At 41.8% G+C, this 25472-nt stretch overlaps 1 protein-coding gene across 9 annotated transcripts in view; it reads right to left on the bottom strand.

Moving 5' to 3' along the window:
* USP28 (ubiquitin specific peptidase 28) overlaps positions 1-25472 on the bottom strand; it is a 110297-nt gene that overhangs the window by 26232 nt on the left and 58593 nt on the right. For all 9 annotated transcript variants that reach the window (XR_004536720.1, XR_004536721.1, XM_033917530.1 and 6 more), the window contains exons 9-17: positions 23012-23088; positions 16249-16397; positions 15540-15667; positions 14478-14573; positions 13209-13382; positions 12661-12869; positions 10278-10348; positions 6182-6410; positions 2485-2688 (exon numbers count right to left, since the gene is read on the bottom strand). Coding sequence is in view for 7 of the 9 variants with exons in the window: in XM_033917530.1 (XP_033773421.1) it covers positions 2485-2688; positions 6182-6410; positions 10278-10348; positions 12661-12869; positions 13209-13382; positions 14478-14573; positions 15540-15667; positions 16249-16397; positions 23012-23088 (1337 nt within the window). In the remaining 2 variants the exon portion in view is untranslated. The remainder of the gene's footprint in view (positions 1-2484; positions 2689-6181; positions 6411-10277; positions 10349-12660; positions 12870-13208; positions 13383-14477; positions 14574-15539; positions 15668-16248; positions 16398-23011; positions 23089-25472) is intronic.

The following is a 25472-nucleotide window of genomic DNA, read 5'->3' as shown; positions in this document are numbered from 1 at the left end:
AGGGCCTGGAACCCTGAGCGCCACAAATCTTCAGCAGGCTGGCTGTACAGTTCCCTAAAGCATAGTTCTTCAACCGCCGGTCCGCAGGAAATTTTTGCCGGTCCGCGCAGGACCGGCAAGATTGACTCATTTCAACTTCCTGCCGGTCCGCGCAGGACCGGCAAGATCAGCATCGGAAGCGTGCGCTGGGCCGGAGAGATCTTGGGGAGCCTCCGACAGTGGCTTTCTCCCCTCTCTTCAGCTCTCCTTTACCTCCCAGCACAGCGATTCACGAAGGCAGCCTCGGGGCTTTTGCTGAGTCGCGGCTGCCTCTGATGATGCAACTTCCTCTTTCCTCAGAGGCGGCACGACCCAACAAAGGACCCGAGGCTGCCTTCGTGAATCGCTGCACTGGGAAGTAAGAAGAGCTGCTGGGAGGGGAGAAAACCACTATCAGAGTCTGGGAAGCTGCTGGGCAGGGGAAAAAAGGGACAGTTGTTACTGGAAAGGGAGAAGGAGAGATGCTTCTGGGAGGGGAGGAGGGAAAGGAATCTGGGAAGCTGCTGGGCCAGGAAAAAAAAAGGGACAGCTGCTACTGGAGAGGGAGAAGGAGAAGGAGAGATGCTTCTGGGAGGGGAGGAGGGAAAGGAATCTGGGAAGCTGCTGGGCCAGGAAAAAAAAGGACAGCTGCTACTGGAGAGGGAGAAGGAGAGATGCTTCTGGGAGGGGAGGAGGGAAAGGAATCTGGGAAGCTGCTGGGCAAGGAAAAAAAAGGGACAGCTGCTACTGGAGAGGGAGAAGGAGAAGGAGAGATGCTTCTGGGAGGGGAGGAGGGAAAGGAATCTGGGAAGCTGCTGGGCAAGGAAAAAAAAGGGACAGCAGCTACTGGAGAGGGAGAAGAAGGAGAGATACTTCTGGGAGGGGAGGAGGGAAAGGAATCTGGGAAGCTGCTGGGCTAGGAAAAAAAGGGACAGCTGCTACTGGAGAGGGAGACGGAGAGATGCTGCTGGGAGGGGAGGAAGGGAAGAGAGTTACTGCTGGACAGGAGGAGGAGGGAAGGGAGAATGAAAAAAGGAAGGAAACAGCTGGCAGAGAGATTAGAGGAGGGGAAGGGGAGACACAGGCATGAGAAAGTAGAGAGATTGATGATAGGAAGGGGTCAGCAGAAAAATAAGCAGAGGGACAATGATGATAGATCTGGTGTAGGAGAGATAAAAATGAAGAGAGCAGTGAAGATGGAATGAATCATGTAAAAAGGAGAGAGGGACATAGAAAGAAGACAGATACCATATGGAAGGGGCAGATGCTGGATTGAAGAGACAGAGAGAGCATACGCTGGAAGGAAGAGAGTGAAAAAAAGATTGAAAGCAGAAACCAGAGACGACAAAAGGTAGAAAAAAATAATTTTATTTCTATTTTGTGATTAGAATATATCAGATTTGAAATATATATCCTGCTAGAGCTGGTGTTAGACATAACTGGGGACTGCAAAACCCAGGCAGTGCTTCTTTAGCTTCCAGCTGGCTTAGGGCGCTCTCTAACCAGGGGGCAGTTGCCCTAGTTGCACTCCCCTAAAACTATTCCTGTCATGTGTTACTTCAGTATTCTGTTAGCATGATATTTCTGTGTAGCATTCTGTAATAATTTGGCTTGTTCAGTTTTCTTGATAGTAGAGGGGATATATGTTAAGGGGAGGGGAGACAGGAGTTTTGTTGATCCTTGCTCTGAATTATTTGTATTTATAAAATGACAATTCTACAGAATATTGTTTCTTTTTATACTTTAATAAAATACATTCAATATAAAATCATAACTGAGGCTTGTGTGGATGGGATCAGATGATTTGTGGGGACCGAGCTTGCGGAGATGGGGCGGAAACGGGGTTTTTAAATTTTAGTCCTAGTAGTTTGCCGGTCCACAAAATAATTCTTTTTTTTCTGCCGATCCACGGGTGTAAAAAGGTTGAAGAACACTGCCCTAAAGGATACACCTGCCAGCTGCAGACCAAATGTCTGCTCCTCTCCAAGAAGGTAAAGCAGTCTCTTTAAGCAACATTAAAAAAAAAAGGCAAACAAATCAAAAAAGATACCGCAAAACAATAAAGAAATAAACGGAGCAGATCATAAAGACACCTTCGTGCTTGCCTGCAGAAGGAAGAACTTAAGCGGGCAACAGAGACCGTGGAGAAGGAGGAGTTCAAAAGCTGTGATTAACATCGTCTGCAGTATGCTCGCGAACACAGATGGACAACTCTGGTTCAGCATACCATCCCTATTGCACTGGAAATGTAATTGACAGTATTCTAAAAGTTGAACACATCACAGAGCAACACGCCCATGGTCTACCCGTGTTCCACCCACATGAACACCCCTAAATATAGAATCGCCCCGTTTGTTTCCTATGAACATCGGAAGCAAAACATTAGCGCTCTGCATGGTAATTGAACATTTCAAGTTCTGACTTGGAGAAAAATTATCCAGAATGTGTTTGACAGACTGCACTTACCTGCACCATCACTTTCAGCGGAGAAGTCAGCAGATTGAAGAGATACCGCAGGTTCCAATGGAGGGATCTTGCATGAATGTTGCTCTTCCCATTCATCTACCTCCTGATCAAAGTGCTGATTTTCCTCCCTTACATAACGTTTCAGCCCCGGAGGCATAGCTTCCACCTCATTCCACCCTTGACCGGCTTCCATATTAACCTTTCCTAAAGGAAGGGAATTGTTGTGACTCAAAGTACTGTGAAAGATGGCAGTAGCCCTGGCCTCACTGAAACACACAAACATGCGTCCTTTAGCAGAATCTTTCCTCTTGTTAGAAATAATTAGGGCTCTTCCAGATCTTCGTAATCAATTTGATTCGGCCCTAAATACATTATTCATATTTGGATGAATAACGGTTTAAATTCAAATACAAATAATCCAGGGCTACTGTGCTAAATTCTACTGGAAAATAAACACTTGATCTATAATTTCAAGTTGCTTCTTTTATTATTTGTTATGTTAAAATTCAATGCCCATTATTCGTATTCAGGTGAATATTATTTTTAATTATTTATATTTGGTCAAACACTAAAATATACTATTCGATATAGCCCTAGTTAGAATGCTTTCAATTTTGAAAATCACCGTCTTCATGCCTATTTTAAACTAGAAAAAAATATCCATCTGCATTGTTGTCATGTACGAGAAAGTAAGAGAAAGCAGGACTGTGAACTGCAATGGAAAAAAGCAGCCTAATCCTACAGTGTTCCAAAGTGGGAGACGAGAGAAGTGACAGTGGCATTACAGGAGCAGTGAGGCAGTGGAAATTACAATCCTAATTTGACTTTTTTGCTTAATTACAAAATTGTTAAACTGATTAACAGCCCTTATGAGCTGTGTCACAGTTGAGAGTAGCAAGACTGTTGATGACAAGTCAGTGGGCATTTACTACTACTAATCATTTCTATTTCACTACTAGACATATGCAGCATTGTATATCAAAACACCAATTTTGCACATCAAAAAAAGGAATTTGATGCTGTGTACATCTCTTTGGAATAGTATTCCATCTGAGATTCATCACTACAAAAATACTTAGTATGTTAGAAAAAAATAAATAAACCTTCTAAGCAGATAAGTGTTCAAATATTTTTTGGAATTTTGGTGTAGAACTGTGATCATTTTAACATTTAAGGGCAAGTGAAATTTTTTTTTTTTTTTAAATGCTGTTTGGATGGTGAGTTTTCCCCTGTCGTGGTCCTCCAGGTCTCCGAGTATATTATTTTCCTATTGAATTTCTTTTTGAAACAGTAAATATCTGCCAAGTGTGAGGAAGAATAAATAGGGGAGTTTTTTTTATGTATATATCGAGAAAAAAAAAATAAAGGCTTAGGTGCCAAAGTATATTTGTAAAAAAATGAAGAGATTTTATAGATTAGTCATATGCTGCTTTCATTTTGTTTATACCACTGGTATATAAAGCACAGTTACTTACCTGTAACAAGTGCTATCCAGGGACAGCGTGTAGATATTCTCACAGATGGGCGACATCATCCACGGAGCCTGGTACGGACAGTGAAAAGTGTACTGTCACTTTAAGCTTCAACAAAGCTTCGCGACTGCCCGAACTGCACATGCCCAAGTGCCTTCCCACCTGATGCTGGCTTGTGAGATTGTCAGTTCTATGCCCATGTGAAGAAGCCAACTAGGGGAGGTGGGCAGGCTGTGAGACTATCTGCCTGCTGTCCTTGGATAACACCTGTTAACAGGTAAGTAACTGTGCTTTATCCAAGGACAAGTAGGTAACATATTCTCACAGATGGAAAGGGATGGAGGGAGAGTTGGCCCCTAAATAAAGAATAAATGGTGCAGTCCAATAAATAAACTCAGACATACTATCTGACATAAGTATGCAAAAGTAATGGAAGGAGGGCCTGGAGGGGCGTGGCTTGGAAGCGCAGCTGGATGGTTGAGTGCTGAGTGAGCTCTGATATCACAAGCTTTCTGAAGGAAATAATAAGTCACTAATTTAGTTTTATTTTAGTGATTTTGAGTGATTTCAAGTCTGGTTATGGCTACAAATAAACAGATGAAGAATGAAGGAGCTAGCACAAGTGGAGGAGGTGCTAAAAGATCAAAGCTGGATCCTGCGAAAGTACCGTTGCCAAAAGAGGATAATGGTGACATTTCTGCTCAACTGAAACTAATAACTGAGATTGTTTCTGACAATGCTAAAATTCTGAAGGAGGTGAAAGAAGAAATGAAAAGTCTCACAGCAAGAATGGAAAGATTTGAACTAAAAATGGACCAGATGGAAAAAAGGATGTCAGCAAATGAAGCTGAGTTAAAGAAATGTAAAATGTATAAAGAAAAAGTGGAATTTCTCTCTAAAGAAATGGAAGATATTATTAACAGGGAAAAACGGAATAATTTGAGAATTATTGATCTCCCTGAAGGTGTTGAAAATAATGATGCCATTACCTTTCTTGAACAGTTTCTTCCTAAGATTTTACCACTCAAATTAAAATTTCCTTTAGAGTTTGAAAGAGCTCACAGGATTCCTGTTAGAAGAGTTGGCAAGGATTTAAGACCACGTCCTTTGATTTTTAAGCTGTTAAGGCACCAACAGGTGATGGAAATCATAAAGCTTGCAAAGGAAAATAAGAACTTAAAATGTCAGGATGCAAAAATTCACATCTGTGCGAATAAATTCATTTCTATCTTTAAAAAAAAAAAAAAATCAAATTTTTACTGACATTGAAGCAAGAGAGAAAGATACGTTATCAATGGAATAAAAATGGAATTAAATAACAATCTAATAACTTTTAACCATTTTCTTGGAAATTACAAAATAAAAAAATATTTTATTGGCCGAGCTTTCTTGGATTGCACAGAGTAAAATGCCTTCCAAGTTTAGGACAGCACAAAGAAAAATCACAGGATCAAGGGCCTCCTCTAGCAACATATATTTTAATCTTAATGTTCTATATATGGAACAATGTTAGCACACTTTAGAAGAATGTAATAACCTTCCAGTTTTAAACTAAACTAAACTAATTATACCGCACCATCTCCATAGTCGTGGAGCTCGGCACGGTCTACAGGAATTGTAATGAGAAAGGAACTCCAAGGAAAGGGCTAGATGAAGATCGGAGGAAAGAAGAATGTTAGAGGGCTAGGATGTCAGATGAGGAGGGAGTGTTAGATTTTTGAGAAAAGCCAGGTTTTCAGATGTTTACGGAAGGGTTGGAGAGCACTCAGGTTCCGAAGAGGGGAGGTAAGGTTGTTCCAGAGCTCGGTGAATCTGAAGGGGAAGGAAGTCCCCAGTTTTCCTGGGTGGGAAATGCCTTTTAATGAGGGGAAGGATAATTTTGATTTTTGGGTAGGTCTGGTGGTATTAAGATTTGAGGAGCTCCAAGAAAGTGGAATTAATGGAGGAAGGATGCCGTGGAGGATCTTGAAAGTTAGGCAGATGCATTTGAAGTGGACTCTCGAAATCTTGAGTTTTAATCTTGAGTCTCTGCATTCCATTCCCAGCCTCAATATATTACATTACATTACTGGCTTATATTCCGCCTGTACCTTGCAGTTCTAAGCGGATTACATCAGAAAGATAGCTGGACATTTCCAGGAAGAGAATTACAATATATTTTGCATATGCCCAACCATTCCCATCAGCATGCCTTTTTTTAGCAGGAGAGGCAACTCATATTTTACCTGCCGTGAAGTGTGGGAGTTTGTCATCGATGTACATCAAGCAGTAGGCACTGGCATTTCTCAGTCCACCATAAGAGTCTCTCTCCAGCTCTTCCCAACTGGACTCAGTGACAGAGATATCATTGTACTTCAGCCACAGTTTTCTACTGTGGCTATAGATATAGGCCCAATAGTGTCCCGAGTTGGCCTGCCCTTCATGAACTAGGACAGCATGTAAGCAGTAGGGAACCTATGCGCAAGACAAACAGAGCTTAAACTTCAAGATTTAATTTTAAAAATATAGACATCACCTGGTATGTAAAAGTGACAAAGAATCAAAGTACCATCCACATTCTCAGTTGACTGAACAAGACAAGCATAACTCATTCATACTTTTTGGTGCTTACTAATATTTTCTGCTTATTAAGTTCCACTGAACCAATTATCTATTTGCATGATTTTAACATGGCAACCTTGGTCTCACTAAGCAAAAAACTAAAATGGTCAATTATACCAGCAGAGTGTTTCATATTTACAAATAAAACTCCAGGGCTGCTATCACAGTGAAAGCTAGTGATAGCACTACATTAAAGCTACATTAAAGCACTGAAACTATCCCTTGCAATGATAGATTAGGTTTCTATCTACGATAACCTTCTTTCTGTTAGTCCCTGGAGGATTCCATACACTAGGTGTTCAATCACAACCCACAGTCCGGGTATTGCAGGAATTCACATTTTTTCAGAATACATGGTGCACTTCCCCTAGTGGTAAAATCAGTTCAGTCCCAAAGCCAAAAACATATCTGTAAATCCAGGACAAAGGGGGTATAGGGGAGAACCCCCATCAACAAAAGTAAGTCACGAACTGGTATGCTCTGCAAAATATCCACAAGTAATAAACAGGCAAAAAAGGCAACTTAGAAAAAAAACCCACTGATGAACAATGTAGAATAACCTGCTATGTGCAATGAGCACCCGAAGAAAAAGCCTTCAGCAATGTGCATACTCACTGAAAATTCCCCACAGGATCCGGCAACTGGGTGAAAAATCCAAATGGAGCTCTTACAGAACACCAGCCGTAAAGAAGCGGACAGAAGCACGCTGAAAATACAAAAAAGGATCAGAACCTCCAAATCCGGACGCTCAAGGAGGCCAAGAAGACTAGTCTCAGCAAAGGCAGCAGCTGGATCCAAATTAAATGCAGTGGCAGGAGACAGAAGAAACAGAAAAACAGCATGGCAACTACTGCAATCGAAATCTGACACAGCCAGCAAGAGAGCTCCCAAAAGAAAGATTTGCTACAGATGTCATAGACCACAAGAGCCCCGATGCGCCCGCCAATTACGTCAAACGAGCAGGGTCTAAGGAAACGCTGTTCAGAGGAGCTGAATAAAATCCAGTGAAAAGGCCCACTCTGCAACCATGGGAGGGCACTGTTGAGGTACATGCTGTGCACCAAGAGTCTCCAGACTTGGAACGCAGGTGAACTGCGCCTGGGCGAGATTTTTTTCAGAAGGCATGGACCCAGGCCAGCTCCCCAGCCTAAGAGGACACGGAGGAGGTAAAGTCTGAAGCTCCTGCCCCTCCCCCATTGCGCTACGGCATGCGTTTCAAATTCGCTGATCCAGTACCCATCCGGTACAATCAATGTCTAAATCCAATAGATTAGGGGCTAGGGAATCCATCCTAATTGATTTTCAGTGAAATTGAGGGGGTTTTGAAGCAGAATTTATAGTTAGAAAAAAAGGATCAATTTTAACATCCAAGATGGCCGCCATCATGAATTCACGCCAAAAATGGCAAAATAACAAACATTCAAAAATTTAAAAAAATAGTGATTTGGGGTCTGAGGAGATAGGGGACCTGAACTCTACCCACAGAAACTGAAAAAGTGGTTTTAAATTTTTTTCAAAACCACTCCCAAATTTCCCATAGGAAACAATGGAGTTCCTCATAGACTCTATGGTGCATTCTGCCTGTCAGTGCTTTTCAGCAGCTGAATGGAGAAAAGGACTTTTCTGCCATAGAACAGCCCCAAATGCCTAGAAATGGAGATCTTCGGACTGCCAGCTGGCCAAAGACTGACTCCAACCTCCGCCCCCACGGATCCTCTGTCACGCGGTCGGGGTGGGAAAGGCAGCCTGTGCCCTGAAACCCTGGTGAGTTTCTGTCCAGACGCACTCAGCCTGCGCTAGAAACCTGTGACTGTGGGGCCCCCAGCCAGCAAACTCCACAGAAAGGACCCCGGGTACTTCCAGAAGGTGGCACACAGCAGGCTGGTTTCACAGATCCACCAGTTTCTCTGTGAAGCTGCAGTCTGGCTCCACAGGACTGCATTCTTTTCTCCGACAGAGGACCACCAGGAAGGGATCTTAAGGCAACAAAGCCATCGAGAAATGAAGTTTAAGTGAACTTTAATTGAAAAAAATAAGAAATAGAAGCAGAGCAACAGCAAAATACTTCTGCCCAGACTGCTTGCAGAAACTGAAAACTGGTTTTATCACTAGGGGGAGCGTACCATGTGTTCCGAGAAGATGTGAATCCCTGCAATACCTGGACTGTGGGTTGGGATTGAACCCCTAGCATATGGAATCTGAAAGGGACGCAACAGAAAGTTGTATTCTGCTATATGCTACAGGACAGCACTACAGTATTCTGCCTACTTCCTCAGGCAGAAACCATGAGAAATATGCTGTAGACTGCATCTGATAGGTATTTATGGAAACTGGATAAAAGGAAACCGATTATGTACTGTACACACATAACTATGTCTGAGAGCCACAAAAGACATTTCAGGTAGAGCTATATTTAAATTTCAACAAATTTTATTGATGATTTCACAACAATACAACAGGAAAGAAAGTAACACAATACAATTTTGTGTAAAGTAAAATACATCTCACCCTCCTCCCTCAGAGTGATATAGATCAGTGATTCCCAACCCTGTCCTGGAGGAACACCAGGCCAATCGGGTTTTCAGGCTAGCCCTAATGAATATGCATGAGAGAGATTTGCATATGATGGAAGTGATAGGCATGCAAATTTGCTTCATGCCTGAAAACCCAATTGGCCTGGTGTTCCTCCAGGACAGGGTTGGGAACCACTGATATAGATAATTGATTTGTAAAAATAAACAAAGAAAAATTAGCAAGTAATAACACAGAGGCTCATTTATATAGAATTACAATAAGGAACGGAAAAACACCCCCCCCCCCAATGCAACAATCAATATCACACATCCCTGAAAGTGAAAGGGGCATTGTAACCAAGAAACCAGCGCTAACATAGCAGACCCAAACTAAACGAAGCTTCAAAATATTCAGCTGTAACACCAATAACCCACCCACCTACCAAATTGAAGATTCAGGAAATACAACTGAGAAAAATTTGGTGAAACTAAAATATCTAAGTGGGATCTCAATGCAGAAGGGAGAAAGAAAAATACTAAGAGGATCATAAAGGGAGAGGAAAGAAACCATAACATTTGCCCTCTAATGTGAGGGATCCCCCTTCTATTCATTATCTGACCCTGGGCCCTATGGGAAAGTGATTGCAAATAAGGCTCCCAGGTGAATAAAAAGGACTTCTTTCGCTTATAAGTTGTTTGAGCATCTCGTACTTCCCAGAGGATCAGTTGTGAAACATGGGCTCTCCAAGCCCAATAGTAGGGTGGCTGTGAAGAGGTCCAGACCTGTAAGATGGTTTTATATCCAAGTAAGCTAAGTTTCCAAATCCATTGCAGGGTCCTCCCTCTCTTTGAGGCCACAAGGTTTGAATAAGCCCAATAGAAGCACCCCAATAGCAGTACTACTTAGCCCAATATCCTGCACAAACATGCACACAACCTTTTCCAGAAAAGATGCACACTCAGGTCCAGAAAGCATGAATAAAAGCACTTTCCAAAGAGCATTTTAAACACAAGGTTCTAGGTACAGCTATATTTAAAAATGCCATGCTTGTCAACTTTCCCTAGCCCTTATTACATACACTGTTATCAAGGTTAGGATTATTTTGAATGAAAAATTGGAATTATTTTTATAATCATACTCTGGTCATACTCTGGTCAGCAGAAACATATAAAGTCCAAAAAGCAGCTTAATGTGCACAGCTCCTACCTTACTAAGTGAAGAATCCATATATATTTCATCAATGGACTGGGAAGATCTGGCAATGCAATTCTTTAGGTCTGTGGGAAAGAATACATAACATACTATATCAGCATCAGAAACCGCATAGCTAGCCCTATGTTCCTTTAAAGCAGTGTTTCTCAACTCAGTCCTGGAGTACCCCCTCTTGCCAGTCAGGTTTTCAGGATATCCACAATGAATATACATGAGATAGATCTGCATACATACATCTCATTGTGGGTATCCTGAAAATCTGAACTGCTGCTCTGTATTCCCTGTGTCCTAGTTCAAAACACTGCTGGTCTTAATTTGATTTTCCTGGTCAACAAAGGAAACTTTTAATTAAAAATACAGTAATTTAATAATTGCGTGAACTGAGAATTGGGGGGATGGAAAGGAGTGTTCTATGTTATCTCTCGTATTGGATGATTCAGGGAATGAAGACAGAGATGCAAAGCCCATCATTTCTAGGACTGGAAGTAGAGTTCAGGGGCTTTTGCTTTTATTATGATGAAATAGCTGGCAATTTCATGAACACAATAATATAATAATCTACATCACTGTTCTTCAACCACCGGTCTGCGGACCAGTGCCGGTCCGCAGGAAATGTCTGCCTGTCCGCACAAGGCTGGCAAGATTAGGGTGACCATAGGTCCCGTTTTCAGACCTCCTGTCCCGTTGTCCCCAAACACAGCTTCGGGACAGCGTACCGAAGCTGTGCTCGGGGACAACGGGACAGGCGATCATTTCCTGTCCCTACCTGACGCACAAAAAAAAAAAAAAAAAGCCTCCCTCCTTCCTTTCCCCACGGTCCCCTGCTCTTACCGCCCTGCTGCTGCTGCTAAAGCCGACAAGAAGTCTTCTTTCCGACATCAATTCTGACGTCGGAGAGGACGTTCTGGGCCAGCCAATCGCTGCCTGGCTGGCCCAGAACGTCCTCTCCGACGTCAGAATTGACGTCGGAAAGACGACTTCCTGTCGGCTTTAGCAGCAGCAGCAGGGCGGTAAGAGCAGGGGACCAGGGGGAAAGGAAGGAGGGGGGGGGCTTTTTTTTTTTTTTTTTTTGCACGGCAGGCAGGGAAGGAGGTAGGCAGGCAAGCAGGCTGGCTTTGGCCAGGGAGGGAGGGAGAGAGGTAGACAGGCAGGCAGGCTGGCTTCGGGGAGGGGGGGGACAAAGTGTGGAAGGCAGTGAGAGGGACATAGGAAGGAGGCACTAAAGAGATAGGAAGGAGGCACTGGGGGCACTAAAGGCATGGGAAGGAGGCACTGGGGGCACTAAAGACAGGAAGGGGCACTAAGGACATGGGAAGGAGGCACTGGGGGCACTAAAGACATAGGAAGGAAAGAGGGAGGGAACAGAAAGGGACAATTCTTGGGCCTGAGTGCAGAAAGAAAGAAATGAAAGAAAGGATACATAGACAGAAGGAAACGCAACCAGAGACTCATGAAATTACCAGACAGCAAAGGTAGGAAAAATGATTTTATTTTCAATTTAGTGATCAAAACGTGTCAGTTTTGAGAATTTATATCTGCTGTCTATATTTTGCACTATATTTTCTATTTTTCTATAGTTACTGAGGTGACCGAGCTCGTGGAGATGGGGCAGAAACGGGGTTTTTAAATTTTAGTCCTAGTAGTTTGCCGGTCCACAAAATAATTCTTTTATTTCTGCCGGTCCACGGGTGTAAAAAACGCTGATCTACATTACATAACTCAGCAGAAGCTGCTAAGGCAGCAATAAGGCTGAAACAATCACCATGGCTATTTTTAATCTGAAAATTAAATGGTGATATATTAAAAGGATGAATGGCAGGGTAGAAATAGAAAATATATATATATAGAAATGCACAAATAGGTTTGGCTGTAAATACACACATAAGAGCCAGTTGAAAAAAAAAATGCACCATCTAGCAAATATTATTTTTTTTTAAAAAAAAAAAGCTTTCCCTTAGCATGCAGCTAGGTTTCACTGGATATGTAAATGAGTTTTCGGTGTTGTTGGTCTTGTGTAGAACTTTTGACCACAATAATTTTTACCACAGCCAAAATTATTGCTCTCATATTCTGCTGGCACTAAAAGAACAATTCACCCCACAGACTGCATGTGCCGGTTCTCAGCAGGGCCAGTGCCTGATCGCACCTGTGCAGCTGGTGTAGTTCTCAAGAGCAGCCAGGGTCCTTGAACAGAAGGGAGATGTGAGCTGCTCCAGGCAATGCCTATGAGGGAAGATGGTTTTCAGGAAGTCTGTTCTGCCCTCCCTCCCCCCATTCTATCCACTGAGGATAGTTGCTGTTCTGACACCAACAGAATTTATGGGAGCAATAATTTTGGTCATATCCGAAACTCCAGCATGGCCAGAATTCAATCAACCTTGTATATCTTGCTCCACTTCCATTCTCCACCGCTGTAGGCAGGTCACAACATAATGCAGCTCCTCCTTGCTCACTGTGCGTGGTGCAGGACGCTCAGCTGTTTCTAGAAGAGGTTCCTGTACCACAACATAGGCTGCTGCTGCTGCAGAAAGACTTGTGGGAGAAATCACTCCTTCAATATTCTCATTGCTGTCTTCTTCCTCTAGGCTGGTAAAGAGAAAGCAAGAGGCAGAAAAGGAAAAAGAAAATACATGCTAGTGAGAAAGAGTCAAGAGTAGCTAGGTTAAAACAAAAAGGCTACAGTTCTATACATAAATTACCAGCCTCATGGGGTGATTACATGGCTGGTGTAACCAACAAACAAGTACTGCTGGAAGTATCAAATAAATTCACTAGATACAAAATTACTTCCTACTGGTTATGCAACAACTTAGCCGTGCCTCAGTGACCGTGTCATCCAGTACAATTCCACTGTGAATTTATTGCAAGTCAACGGTCTGCTATCACATTCTATATGGAAAAAAAAATCAATTTTGTTAATTTTACCCATTTTGCTCTGGTGTTATCTCAGAAGCACCAGGTTCCAACGCAGGTGATGACTGAGTTGATGCAAGACTAGTTATACCATGAACTGTAACCTTTGTGCTGGCAAACTCTAGCACACACTGTAGCAAGTCAGGCAGTGGCACATGATTAGGACCAGAACCATACTTCATGTACCTAGAATTAAAAAGCACAAAAGTCATCAATTTGTCACAGCCTTGGGAGCACACTATAGCACCCAGCTGTTCTGTTCACTCCCTCCAGTACAGAATTTTGTTTTGTAAATGGAACAGCTAACCTGGCTGCACCTTTGAGGCGCTTCCATATCATGCCTAAAATGTTCATATGATGGAATGGCCTTTTTTTAGCAACTGGACCACTGCAGCTATTTTTATAATTAAAAATGTTATCTTATGAAGCTGTAGGTTGTTGTTGTTTTTTAACTGTTCTTTAAAGTTACCACTATTCTTTACAGTTTAACTTGTATTTCTATGAGTCAGTCTCTGAATTACTGAGTTTTTTCATTCATCACCCATATCAAAGGCACAACAGTTTGGTTTCATGTCACATTTTTATTGTCCAAGAGATAGATATTAGAAGGCACAAAAAAATTCCCATAAGTTGTTTCTCAAGCTCTTTCTGAAGTACCTTCCAGTTAGGTCCGGTTTTCAGAATATCAACAATGAATGTGAATGAGAGATTTGCATGCAGTACCTCCACTGCATGCAAATGTCATTCTTATTTATTTTTAAAATGTATAAACTACCTATACCTAGGTAGGTTACAGAAAAAAACATACATAAATTATTAATACATAAAACAATCTAAAAATTCAAATCCACATTCATCTATATTAAATCACAATAATATGAACGATGAAACCTTCGTCTTAAACATTCACTGCTTGGCAACTTATTCTGCATTCTTATAATATTTCTGCTTTGATCAGTTAATTTAGCATAAAAAAGCCTGTACAAATAAATGAGTTTTAAGAAATGTACGAATTTTCTTACACAATCGTATTTTGTGGATATCCTGAAAAGCCGACTGGCAAGAAGGTTGTGCAAGAAATGACTTGAGAAATATTTGTGGAGCATGGTAGTGTTATCAAGATCACCTTCACAATATTGTGTAGAAGACTCAGCATTCTAGCAGCTGGCCTCAAAAAATGATTTGGAATTGGGAAGGAGGAATTAAAACTTGGCTATATGGGCCACATGCTGTGGAAATTTTGCAGTTCCACTTGCTTATCCCGAACAGTGGCTGCCATACCTTTCCAGTTTCTGTTGCAGGGCTGCTACATGTGCCTTCAGCTTTTGGATTTTCACTCTCTTTCTCCGGACAAGTTCTCTGTTTCTGTACAGGTACCTAGGCATTAACATCCAACTATTTCAGTCATTATTTTACATTTACAACTATGTAAATACATGTGCAAAGGGCAATTTTCACAAGTAAAAAAGAAAGTTCCCTTGCTGCAAACTGAATACATACTTTTTTCCCTGTGGGATAAATGGGCAGTACTGGGGGCAAGCCAGCAGAAGTATATCTAAGGATTTTGCTTTAACGCTTGTATTGGGAAAGCACCCACCCAAGGCACTGAGACAACAGCAAATTTTAAAAGGAAAACTCCTCGGAAGGTTTCCTCTTTCAAAGTCTGCTTGGAAGCCCATAGGTATGAGCTAAACATAGGCTTACAAATTTAGAGGAAGAACCAGGGCTGTGGAGTCAGTACACAAAACCTTCCACTCTGACTCCTTAATTTATACCTCAGACTCTGACTCCAACTCCTCTATGTGTAATTAGACGAATTAAAGATTTCCAGTACTAATTGAAAGCACACAACCTACAAGGCATTTCATCACTGCCAACATAAATCATCAGGTGACTTTGTAGCACCCTAACAGATTAAAAGTTTGGGTTTAAAGGCTATAGCTTTGTCATCATGGCTTTTTTATATTATTTTAAATTATTTCCTGGAAAAAAAATAGATTAATTGAATTAGTATCTGTGAAATTGGAATTAATGCATTACCATTTCCATTTAGTCAGAGTTGGAGTGGTACATTTTTTTATTTTTTTTCGAATCCTGCTCCAATAATCCTACAATTGCTTCCAACTCCACGACTTAAGACTCCACAGTGCTGGGGAGAACAGGAGTTTAAAAGTGGCAAAGAGGGAAATGTATCTGAGCAGAGCATATAAAAATTTACCTAAGGGGCTGTTCAAGATGCAAGCAGGGGACATGCATTTCTGCCGGTTCCACATAATCTTTACAAATGGAAGGATGATATTTTAGAACATAGCAGTTCTAGGGAAGTTATCAGAGCTGGCTCACCTGTCCATGTAAATAACCTGAGGGAATTCCAGTTTACTGTGGATCTTCTCTGGCTGCCCTAAGGATTGATTGAACTCAAACCTGGAAAGCTCGAATGTCAATACTGGAGGTAATTTTGTAAACCAACGCTGTAATGCAAGTAGAAGGTATTGTGGATATTATTACAAGATCCAACAGAAGAACTACAAATCACAGACATAATTTAAAAGTAAAATAACTGAATGACTTCAGCAGTACTATTAAGCATGAAGCTTCAAGGTATTGCCTAGCACACTGGTCTCCAACACACAGACCTCAAAGTCCTCCATTGTGGACCTCAAACAGTTGGCTGAAATGTTCTTCAAATCCTGTAAATGTGTTAATTTCAATCTTACCCCCTTGATATAGTAACTGCAAACAATCTCATAAGTGTGTTACTCAGGTGTCTTATTTATGGAATTTACTATTGTTCACAATGCAAAATAAAGTGAGTTCTTAAAAATATATTTTTTAAGTGTTGTAGAATCAATAATAGTATTAATTTTTAATGTTTAATACCCAGTCTAAGCAAGAAGTCAAGACGGTTTACAAATCTATTAATATGTATTGAAATATTTTGATGGTCCTCAGACTCTCTCGAATTCACACTGAGGCCCTTTATTTGAAAAAAGTTGGAGACCACTGGCCTAGCATAGTTTGTCATTTCTACTCTATACTACTTGGTACCAACCTCTTGTCCATACTGAACTGACTGGTGACTCTGCTGTGCTTCAATCTCTCCCTCTATCATGGCACCTTCAAGGCACTCATTCAGGTTCTGAAACCCATTGACCTGAAGAGGATACTGGCCAAAGGTTTCAATATTGGAAAAAGTCTTTCCTGATAGATGGAAGATGAAATGTAAACACAGGGCTTAATGGCAAACTTCTCTCTCCAAACACTTTAAAATGAAGCGTTCTAGCAAGACAAAAAGTGTAGATAAAATACAATTACTTACCTGTAAACAAGAGTTATCCATGGACAGCAGGAAGATATTCTCACAGATGGGTGACATCATCCACAGAGCCCTGGTATGGATAGTGCAAAAGTGTACTGTCACGAGACTGCCTGTACCCCACATGCGCCAGTGCCTTCCCACCCATCAGCTCGCGGGACCATCAGTTCAGTAAAAAAGCTAAGAAACCAAATCTGGGAGAGTTGTGAAAATATCTGCCTGCTGTCTTTGGATAACATCTGTTTACAGGTAAGTAACTGTGCTTTATCCTAGGACAAGCAGGCAATATATTTTCACAGACTAATATGGAAAGGATGGAGGGAAGCTGGCATCTAAACAGAGAATACATTTTGTAGAACTGCTTGGCCGAACTGACTATCCCTTCTGAAATGATTATCCAGGCAGTAGTGGGATGTGAATTGAGGACCAGGTTGCTGCTTTATAAATATTCTCAATGGGAGTGGAACTTAGATAAGCTACTGAAGTTCCCATTACTCTAACTTTATGTGCTGTGACACGACCTTCCATCGGCAGCCCAACCTGAGCATAGCATAAAGAGATGCAGTCCTCTAACAACATAGAGACTGTTCTCTTGATTACCAGAGTTTCCAGCCTATTAGAATCGAAGAACAGGAATAGTTGAGTGGAAGTTCTATGAGGCTTGGGCCAATCCAGGTAGTAAAGCACATTTACAGTTCAATGTGTGTAATGCAGCTTCACTAGGATGAGAATGTGGTCTTGAGAAGACAGGGAGAATTATAGACTGACCGAGATGAAATTCTGAGACTACTTTTGGTAGGAATTTGGGATGAATGTGAAGGACAACTATCAAAATAGAATGTTGTTTAGGGCAGATCTGAGATAAGTGCTTGAAATTCACTAACTCGGCATGCAGAAGTGTTGGGTTCCTATCCAAAAGTGAAGATAAGTACTGTGGGCTGGAAGGATTAGAATGTGCGTATGCATATCTGATAATAAATTAAAATTACTAAGAATTTTGATCAATTTGGCTATTAAAATCATACTGCAACACTGGAAGGATACTTCTAGAATGGAATACATAACTTGGTAGAATACTGTGTATATAACTGTCAAGAGAGATTTAATGCTCTAAAAAAATTTACTAAAATATGGAAGCCATTGGAGTCTTATAGACATGCACCTATTAAACCATAAAGATTTGTTTGTTTGATTAAGGTGTACATCCATACTGTCCTTTTTTATATATCTATGAAAGCATCAATGACCATTAATAACTTTAAATGTTAGTCTACTGTTATTTTGTTATGTCTGTTTTGGTCATTGTTATCTTTTGTGCATATGTATGATCTATATTATATTGTATGGTATTGTATTTGCAATATGTATGATTTCTTAAAATACCAATAAAAATTATTGAAATTTCAAAAAAGAATTACATTACATTACGGATTTCTATTCCGCCTATACCTTGCAGTTCAAGGCAGATTACAAAAGATTTGACTGGACATTTTCCAGTGAAGATACAATTTTTTTTTTTTTTTTTTTGACAGAGGAGAGATAGCTGGATAGATTCCTAAGGGGATTTAGGGGTTGGATAGTAAAATGACAGTGCCGAACTGTGTGATATGGACAAAGAGAATATAGTTAGAGTAGGTAAGATTACCATCTAATTTTTGGGGTCTGTTTGCTTGGAAGGTGTTTAGGTGGGTTATTTGGGGAAGTAATATCTTGAGGTAGGTGAAGAATGGTTAAGATATTTGGATGAATTTTTTGAAAAGCAGGGTTTTGATTTCTTTTCGGAATGTTTTGAAGTCGTCCGATGTTGTCAGCAGATTGGAGATGGAATGTGCGTATGCTTCTTCAAGATCTAGAGAGCAAAGCCAGTCATTCTTCTCCAACAGTGGAAAAAGGGTTCCCAGAGAGACTGATATTTTTCTTTGACCGAATATTTGTTGAGGGCACAAAGATCCAGAATTGGACATAGACCTCCAGTCTTTTTTAGTATGAGGAAATATTTAGAGTCGAACCCCTGGCCTTTCTGCAGAAGAGGTACTGGTTCAATGGCACTGATCTGCAGAAGAGCCAAGAGTTCTTGATGAACAGAAAGACGACTATTTTGGAGGAATGTTTGGGGGTATACTTCACAGGTGAAGAGTGTAGCCCTGTCTCACAATTTGTAGGACCCAACTGTCTGATATAATGAGCGTCCAACATTGGTGGAAATGGGTGAGATGTCCCCCAATGGGACGAGTGTGAGGTAGAGAAAGTAAGATACTGGCTAAGTTCTCTAGAAGCAGGTCAAAAAGCTTGCTGAGATTTTTTGTTGTGGTTGAGACTGGGTCTTTTGAGACTTCTGCTGTCTTAGATACTTCTGTTTAGGTGTTCTGGATGTTGTGGAAGATGGTATGTATCTCCTTCTAGTTTACAAGGAAGAAGTGTGTCTGGGAGGCTGAGCTTTGGTGTATGTGGAAGCAGAGTGTGTTGACATGGACTGCTCATGCCTAGTGATTTTTTGCGTGGCCTCAATATTTTTCCAAAAAGCTCATCTCCCATACATGGAATGTTGGCCAACTTATTCTGTACATTTTAGTCCAGATCTGAAACCCACAACCAAGCCTGTCTCCTCATGACTACAGAGAGGGTGGATGATCTAGAAGTCATATCAAAGGCATCAATAACTGACCTAGCCATAAACTTCCTAGTCTACAATAGATTAGTTGTAATGTGTTGGAAATTGGAGAATTGTGCATCAGGGATATATTTCTTATATTGGGACAATTGCTGGACCAAGGACTTGAAATAGGTCATGTAAAAATTGTAACTTAGTATGCAGCTGGTAAGCATCGAATTTTGGAATAAATGGCGTCCAAACTTGTCCAAAGTTCTTCCCTTTCATCCTGAAGTTCTAGAGCTGCTAGCCTTTTTTAGAGCAGACTCCACCAAAACAGACTGGTGTTGTAAGTGAGGCTTGTCAAACCCTGGACATGATTGTACTCTGTATAGGACATCCAATTTCCAAGGAGCCACAGGAACCAGAAATGGGGTTTCCAAATTTATGAACATGGCATCATTCATTAAGTTATGAAATGAAAGCTTTAGGCACTCCTTGGTGTCTATTCATAGTTCAAGGCATCGAATAGTTCTCTCTAGGTTCAGACTGATTCCATTTTTATTGGAAGATCTTGACCCATTTGTCGTATGAATTTTGAGAATGAAAAACTCTCTGGAGGTGATTTCCTGTATGATGGTGGTGGAGATGGGTCAGAAGAAAGGCCATATGATTCTTCTGCAGAGGTCTGGGCCCTCAGAATAGGTGTGGTGGGATAAATCTGATTCAAAGTCCTCAGTACTTTGTGGAGCGTTAAAGATCCTCTAGATGATCAGTGCTGGAATGAGCGTTGATGTGAAGAGGAACATCAGCTGTGTCGATGGTGTGAGCATCTAGAAGCACTCCTAAAGCGTCGATGGTGCCAGTCCAACGTCGAATGGAAAGATAAGCTTAGATGCCTCAATGCTACGGTTGTTGATCAGCGTTGGTGGGGAGTGCATGACCTGGTCCTTGAGACCCTTGAGGAGCAATGATCAGGCTGGGTGAGAACCAGTGGTATTACAGTAGTGGCATGAGCTGCCTCTGTCTGTAGCATAAAAGCCAACTCCCTCTGCACTGGTACCATGGTATCGACGGCACTGGTACCATGGTAGTCATCAGAACAGTAGGTGCTGGAGAGTGTCTAGGCATTGGTGACCTTGAAGAGGCACACCTTTGCAGGGACATCACTTGAAGGAAAGGAGAGCGAGGCCAGTCAAAAAAGTACTTCTTCGCTCCGCAGAAAATGAAGAACTGAGGTGCCGCGAATGGGCGTTGGGCAGGAAGGCATTCATGCATACACGATGCAGGCAGTCACAAAGTTTCTCTAAACTTAAAGTGACAGTATACTTTTATACTCTCCGTAATGGGCTCCATGGATGACGTCACCCCACATGTGAAAATATGCTGCCTGCTTGTCCTAGGTTATCAAATTTAGACTAGTACAAGCACAAAAAGAAAACCATTGAAAGGAAAAAGTACAATTCTGAAATAGGAAAGCAAAGAGAAGAAAAGAGGGTGAGGAGAAAGGCCCACCTTCTAGTAAAAAGGAGTCTTTCCTGAAATGCCAATAAAGGATCAGACACATGGGATAAATGGTGAGAAGGAGCAGGAAAGGCAAGGGAAAAAATAAGCAGCTTCAAGTTGCGATTTAAAAAGAGTTTTTAACTCTTAAGTAAAAATACCATCACTTTAAACAAAGATATTTCTCTTCTCTAACACTGTTTATATTTTAAGATAGTTAAAGATTCTTAAAAGCTGTTCTTATGTTTTCTATTTTTTTTAAGTTAAGTCTGGGATTTGAGAACTCCTTATGTGCAACCATAGAAGTGTTCTAGGTGGTCACCTTAGGCAAATGTTTTGGTTTTGATTTTTTTAAATCAATTTTCTAATTTCACACCTGAAGTTCTACTAGTAATTGATTGTTCCTATAGCATATGGCTCTGTATTATTTTATTCTCATAATATTTATTTTTCTACAAATTCCTTAAGACATTGATGTCCACATTTCTGTTGCATTTTATAGGTAACACTAGTCTTTAAGCCCGTTACATTAACGGGTGCTAGAACATATGTGTGTGTGTCTGTCTTTTTTTCTCTCTCTCTCCTTAGCCGCTTTCTTTCTTTCTGCCTTTCTTTTTCCTTGGCTGTCCATCACCACCCCTTGCCTGCTCCCCCTGTCCATTTTCCCTTCCTTTTACCTCCACTGTGTCCACCACCACCCCTTTACTGCTCTCCTTATGCAGCAGCAGCCCTTCTCCCTTTGTTTTACCTCCCCCCTGTCCAGCAGCACCTCTTTCCTTCTCCCCCTGTCCAACATTAGTCCTCCGTTGTTTTTTCTTCACCTCCCCTGTCCATCAGCATCTCTTTCCTTCTCCCCCTGTCCAGCAGTAGGCATCCCTTCCTTTTTTATCCTCCCTCCTCCTTCTTATCCCTATGATACTCTTACCTTGCTCTGCCCCTGATCAGAGGTTCCCGACAGCTGCCCAGTTGCACCCATTGGAAAAGTTCCCACTGCCGCATCCCGCACCCCTCCTGACGCGGCTCCCGCTGTCCTTTCTGTCTGTCTCTGTCCCTGGCCCCCTTTGCCTGTCTGTCTTTCTGTGTATCTCCCTGACCCTGTGTCTTTCTTCTTTCCTTTCTGTCTCCCTTCCTCCCTCTGTCTGTCTGTCCAAAGCAGCATTCCATCCCCCTCCCCCCACACCAGTTCCCTGTGCACCTGCCCCTGTGTCTTTCTTATTTTCTTTGTGTTTCCCTTCCTCTCTCTGTCTGTCCAAAGCAGCATTCCATCCCCCTCCATTTCCCTCCCCCCACACCAGTTCCCTGAGCACCTGCCCCTGTGTATTTCTTATTTTCTTTGTGTTTCCCTTCCTCTCTCTGTCTGTCCAAAGCAGCATTCCATCCCCCTCCATTTCCCTCCCCCCACACCAGTTCCCTGAGCACCTGCCCCTGTGTATTTCTTATTTTCTTTGTGTTTCCCTTCCTCTCTCTGTCTGTCCAAAGCAGCATTCCATCCCCCTCCATTTCCCTCCCCCCACACCAGTTCCCTGAGCACCTGCCCCTGTGTATTTCTTATTTTCTTTGTGTTTCCCTTCCTCTCTCTGTCTGTCTGTCCGTCCAAAGCAGCATTCCCTTCCCCTCCATTTCCCTCCCCCCCCCCACCATCATCAGAGACGCGGCAGAGCAAATCAGGGCAGAAGGGCCCGAAGCAGCGTGTGGAGACTGATGTACACGCTGCTGGAATCGCCATTCGGGCCCGCGTGAAGAGAAGGGGGTGGGCGGCAAAGGCGAAACGGAGATCGGCGGCGGCGACAGGAGAAACGGAGAACGTCGTCTGGCTGCGGTCCGGCTTGTGGAGGCGATCGGGTGGTGACGTATTCGCGCGCATGCGCACTCCTTCGGCCACAGACCTACAGCGCACGGAACACGCAAATAGAACTGCGCATGCGCGAGTTTGCCTTTTATTATATAGGATTACTGTCTACTACTATTAAAAAAAAACCAAAAACACCTGCCCCTGAAGTAGGCACTGAGATGTTAAAACATGTTGGACATAATCTAATTAGATTTATAGATTCTACTTGTATCTATGGTTGATTTTATTAGAGCTTAAGTCAATCATGACTAGTAGTCTGTGTAGCAGCTCTGTATTATATCCATATTCTGTGTGCAGATATTTCCAACCTCTGTTATTTTGGTTTCTTACAAGTCCCAGGCTCTTCCCTCATGTGCTTAAGGAACATGATCAGAAAATTTAGGGAGGAAAAGCATAAAGTAATTTCTTCATATCTATCTCAGATTGGTTCAGAAACGCATCACCACTCATGTCTAGAATTTTCAGTGTTCAATCAAAATGTACTTTACTTTAAAAAAAGGCACCTCAAAATAGTCACAATTATCACATTTAATAAATATTGTTTTAATACTTACCTTCATGAATGCCTTCTGTTAAGAAAGTTCCATAAAAAAGTTGCACCATTGGGTTTTCAGATTTGTCCATTGGATTGCTGATTTCAGGGAAAACAGTTTATTATACCACACTGTAATATACCAATTATTTCATCTCTCCCTTCTCCACTATTGCTGCCAGTTTAAATATTTACAAGCTGTAGAGGCTGCAAAATATTGTTAGAGTAGGGACTAGTAAGCCTTGTAATGCAAGGGCAAGTATAATGCTCCTTCAACTACACTGGCTTCTGGTTCTGGTAGGGGTTAAATTAAGCTCTAGACATTAACCAGAATTATCTATGCCTTGCAGAAGGTAAAAACAAGACAATTTTTTTCTGTTGATATATCCAGTGGCAAACCATTATAAAGCTGGCATTAGTACTGAGGAAACTCAAGCTCTATATTGAGCCAAATTTCACAGAGAACGAAATTTTAGGAGAGCATCTTGACAAGAGCTACATTATCCATCAGGCATGCACCATTCTAGTTTCTTTGCTAAGAGAGTCAAGGTCTTAAACCAGTGGTTCCCAAACCTGTCCTGGAGGACCCCCAGGCCAGTCGGGTTTTCAGGATAACCCTAATGAATATGCATGGAGCAGATTTGCATGCCTGGCACCTCCATTATATGCAGATCGCTCTCATGCATATTCATTAGGGTTATCCTGAAAACCCGACTGGCCTGGGGGTCCTCCAGGACAGGTTTGGGAACCACTGCCTTAAACCATAGTTCTTTGAATTTAATCAAGGTACAGTCAAGGCTGCAATGTGGAAGAATAAAAGGCTTTGGTGTTGATAGGTTATAGAGTTTTGTAACCTGCTTCGTTTTAGTGAACTGAAATTTGTAATGGAAGGGTCTATATCAGGGATCTCAAAGTCCCTCCTTGAGGGCCGCAATCCAGTCGGGTTTTCAGGATTTCCCCAATGAATATGCATGAGAAAATTACATATACAAAACCACACTTGCCATCCTAATACTTTCACTACTCATTTCCAACTGGCAAACCACAGGATATCACCTATCACCCATCCCAATTCTGACAACAACCTACAGACAACCACAACCACCCAGAAAAATCCACACCACGAGAACCCTAACATCCTGCCCACTGACCAGCCAAGACCACATTCCCACCACCTGGGGAAAAAGACCTCCACCAAAGCACAAGACTACTACTCAAAAACAACTCACACCACCAAAAAATATCCTCTACCTTAATTGCAATCCTAATTCCAACACAAAATATACCTCGTTAACCTGTGCCTACATGAATATAAGATCAATTAGCCCAAAAGCAAACCTAATTAAAGACTGGCTGACTGAAGAACAACTAAGCTGTCTCTTCCTAGCCGAAACCTGGCTAACATCCAATTCGGACCCATGCATAACCGAATTCTGCCCCAAAGGGTACAAATTAGAGCTGGTTTGTCGAGAAAACAAACGAGGGGGAGGACTAGCTATTCTAGTACAAAACAACCTCAACCTAAAAGTTCTACACAAACACTCAACCCCTCACTTAGACCTTCTTGCATGCCAACTCTCCGATAATACACTCACAGACACCTTGAACTGTCTATTATGCTACATCACTCCAGGAAAATGGAACACTTCAAAACTTGAACTCGAAGAATTCATATTCCAGAACTCTCTAACCTCCACATACAATTTGCTCCTAGGAGACATCAATCTCCACCTCGAGGACCACACATCCAAACAAGTAGACGATATACTCTCATACCTCGACGCCCTATCCTACCAGATCCTCAATCCTGAACCCACGCACGAAAAAGGCCACCAACTTGATATAGCAGCATTCACGTCTCATAACCTCCACACCCCAAAAATTCATATCACCAATGGTACCTGGCATCCCTCTCTTTGGTCAGACCACCACAAATACACTTTCACCATCAACTGGCCTCAAAATAACACAAAACCCAAGCCACAAAAAACAACCTTCAAATCTAGACAGAAAATTGAGCCTGCCACATTCTGGGATAAAGTTGATCCTATAATCGCCCCCATCGACCCAACTGACTTCGTAAATCACTGGCGCATCCTAAGTGAAACAACCTTGAACGAGCTAGCCCCTGAAAAAACCAAACATAGAACCTGCAGATCCTCAGACAAGTGGTTCGACTCCGAACTCCTCCTACAAAAAAGGCATTGCAGACAACTTGAAAGATCTTGGAGAAAAAAGAAAAATGATCAAACCAAATCCGCTTGGAGAACCCAAATCAAACTATACAACATCAAACTTAAAGAAAAGCGCAAAACATACTACTCTAAACTAATTGGCACAAACACCTCTGACACAAAAACACTCTTCAACTTAGTAAAAAAACTTACGGACACAAACCCATTCCTTGCCACTCAAGGCAATAAACCACCAACAGCTTCTCAACTAGCAGACCACTTCAAACACAAGATCACTACAATCTGAAA

The sequence above is a fragment of the Geotrypetes seraphini genome, chromosome 13 (genome assembly GCF_902459505.1).
Source record: "Geotrypetes seraphini chromosome 13, aGeoSer1.1, whole genome shotgun sequence".
NCBI lineage: Eukaryota > Metazoa > Chordata > Amphibia > Gymnophiona > Dermophiidae > Geotrypetes > Geotrypetes seraphini.
This window is presented reverse-complemented; position numbering and strand designations above follow the sequence as displayed.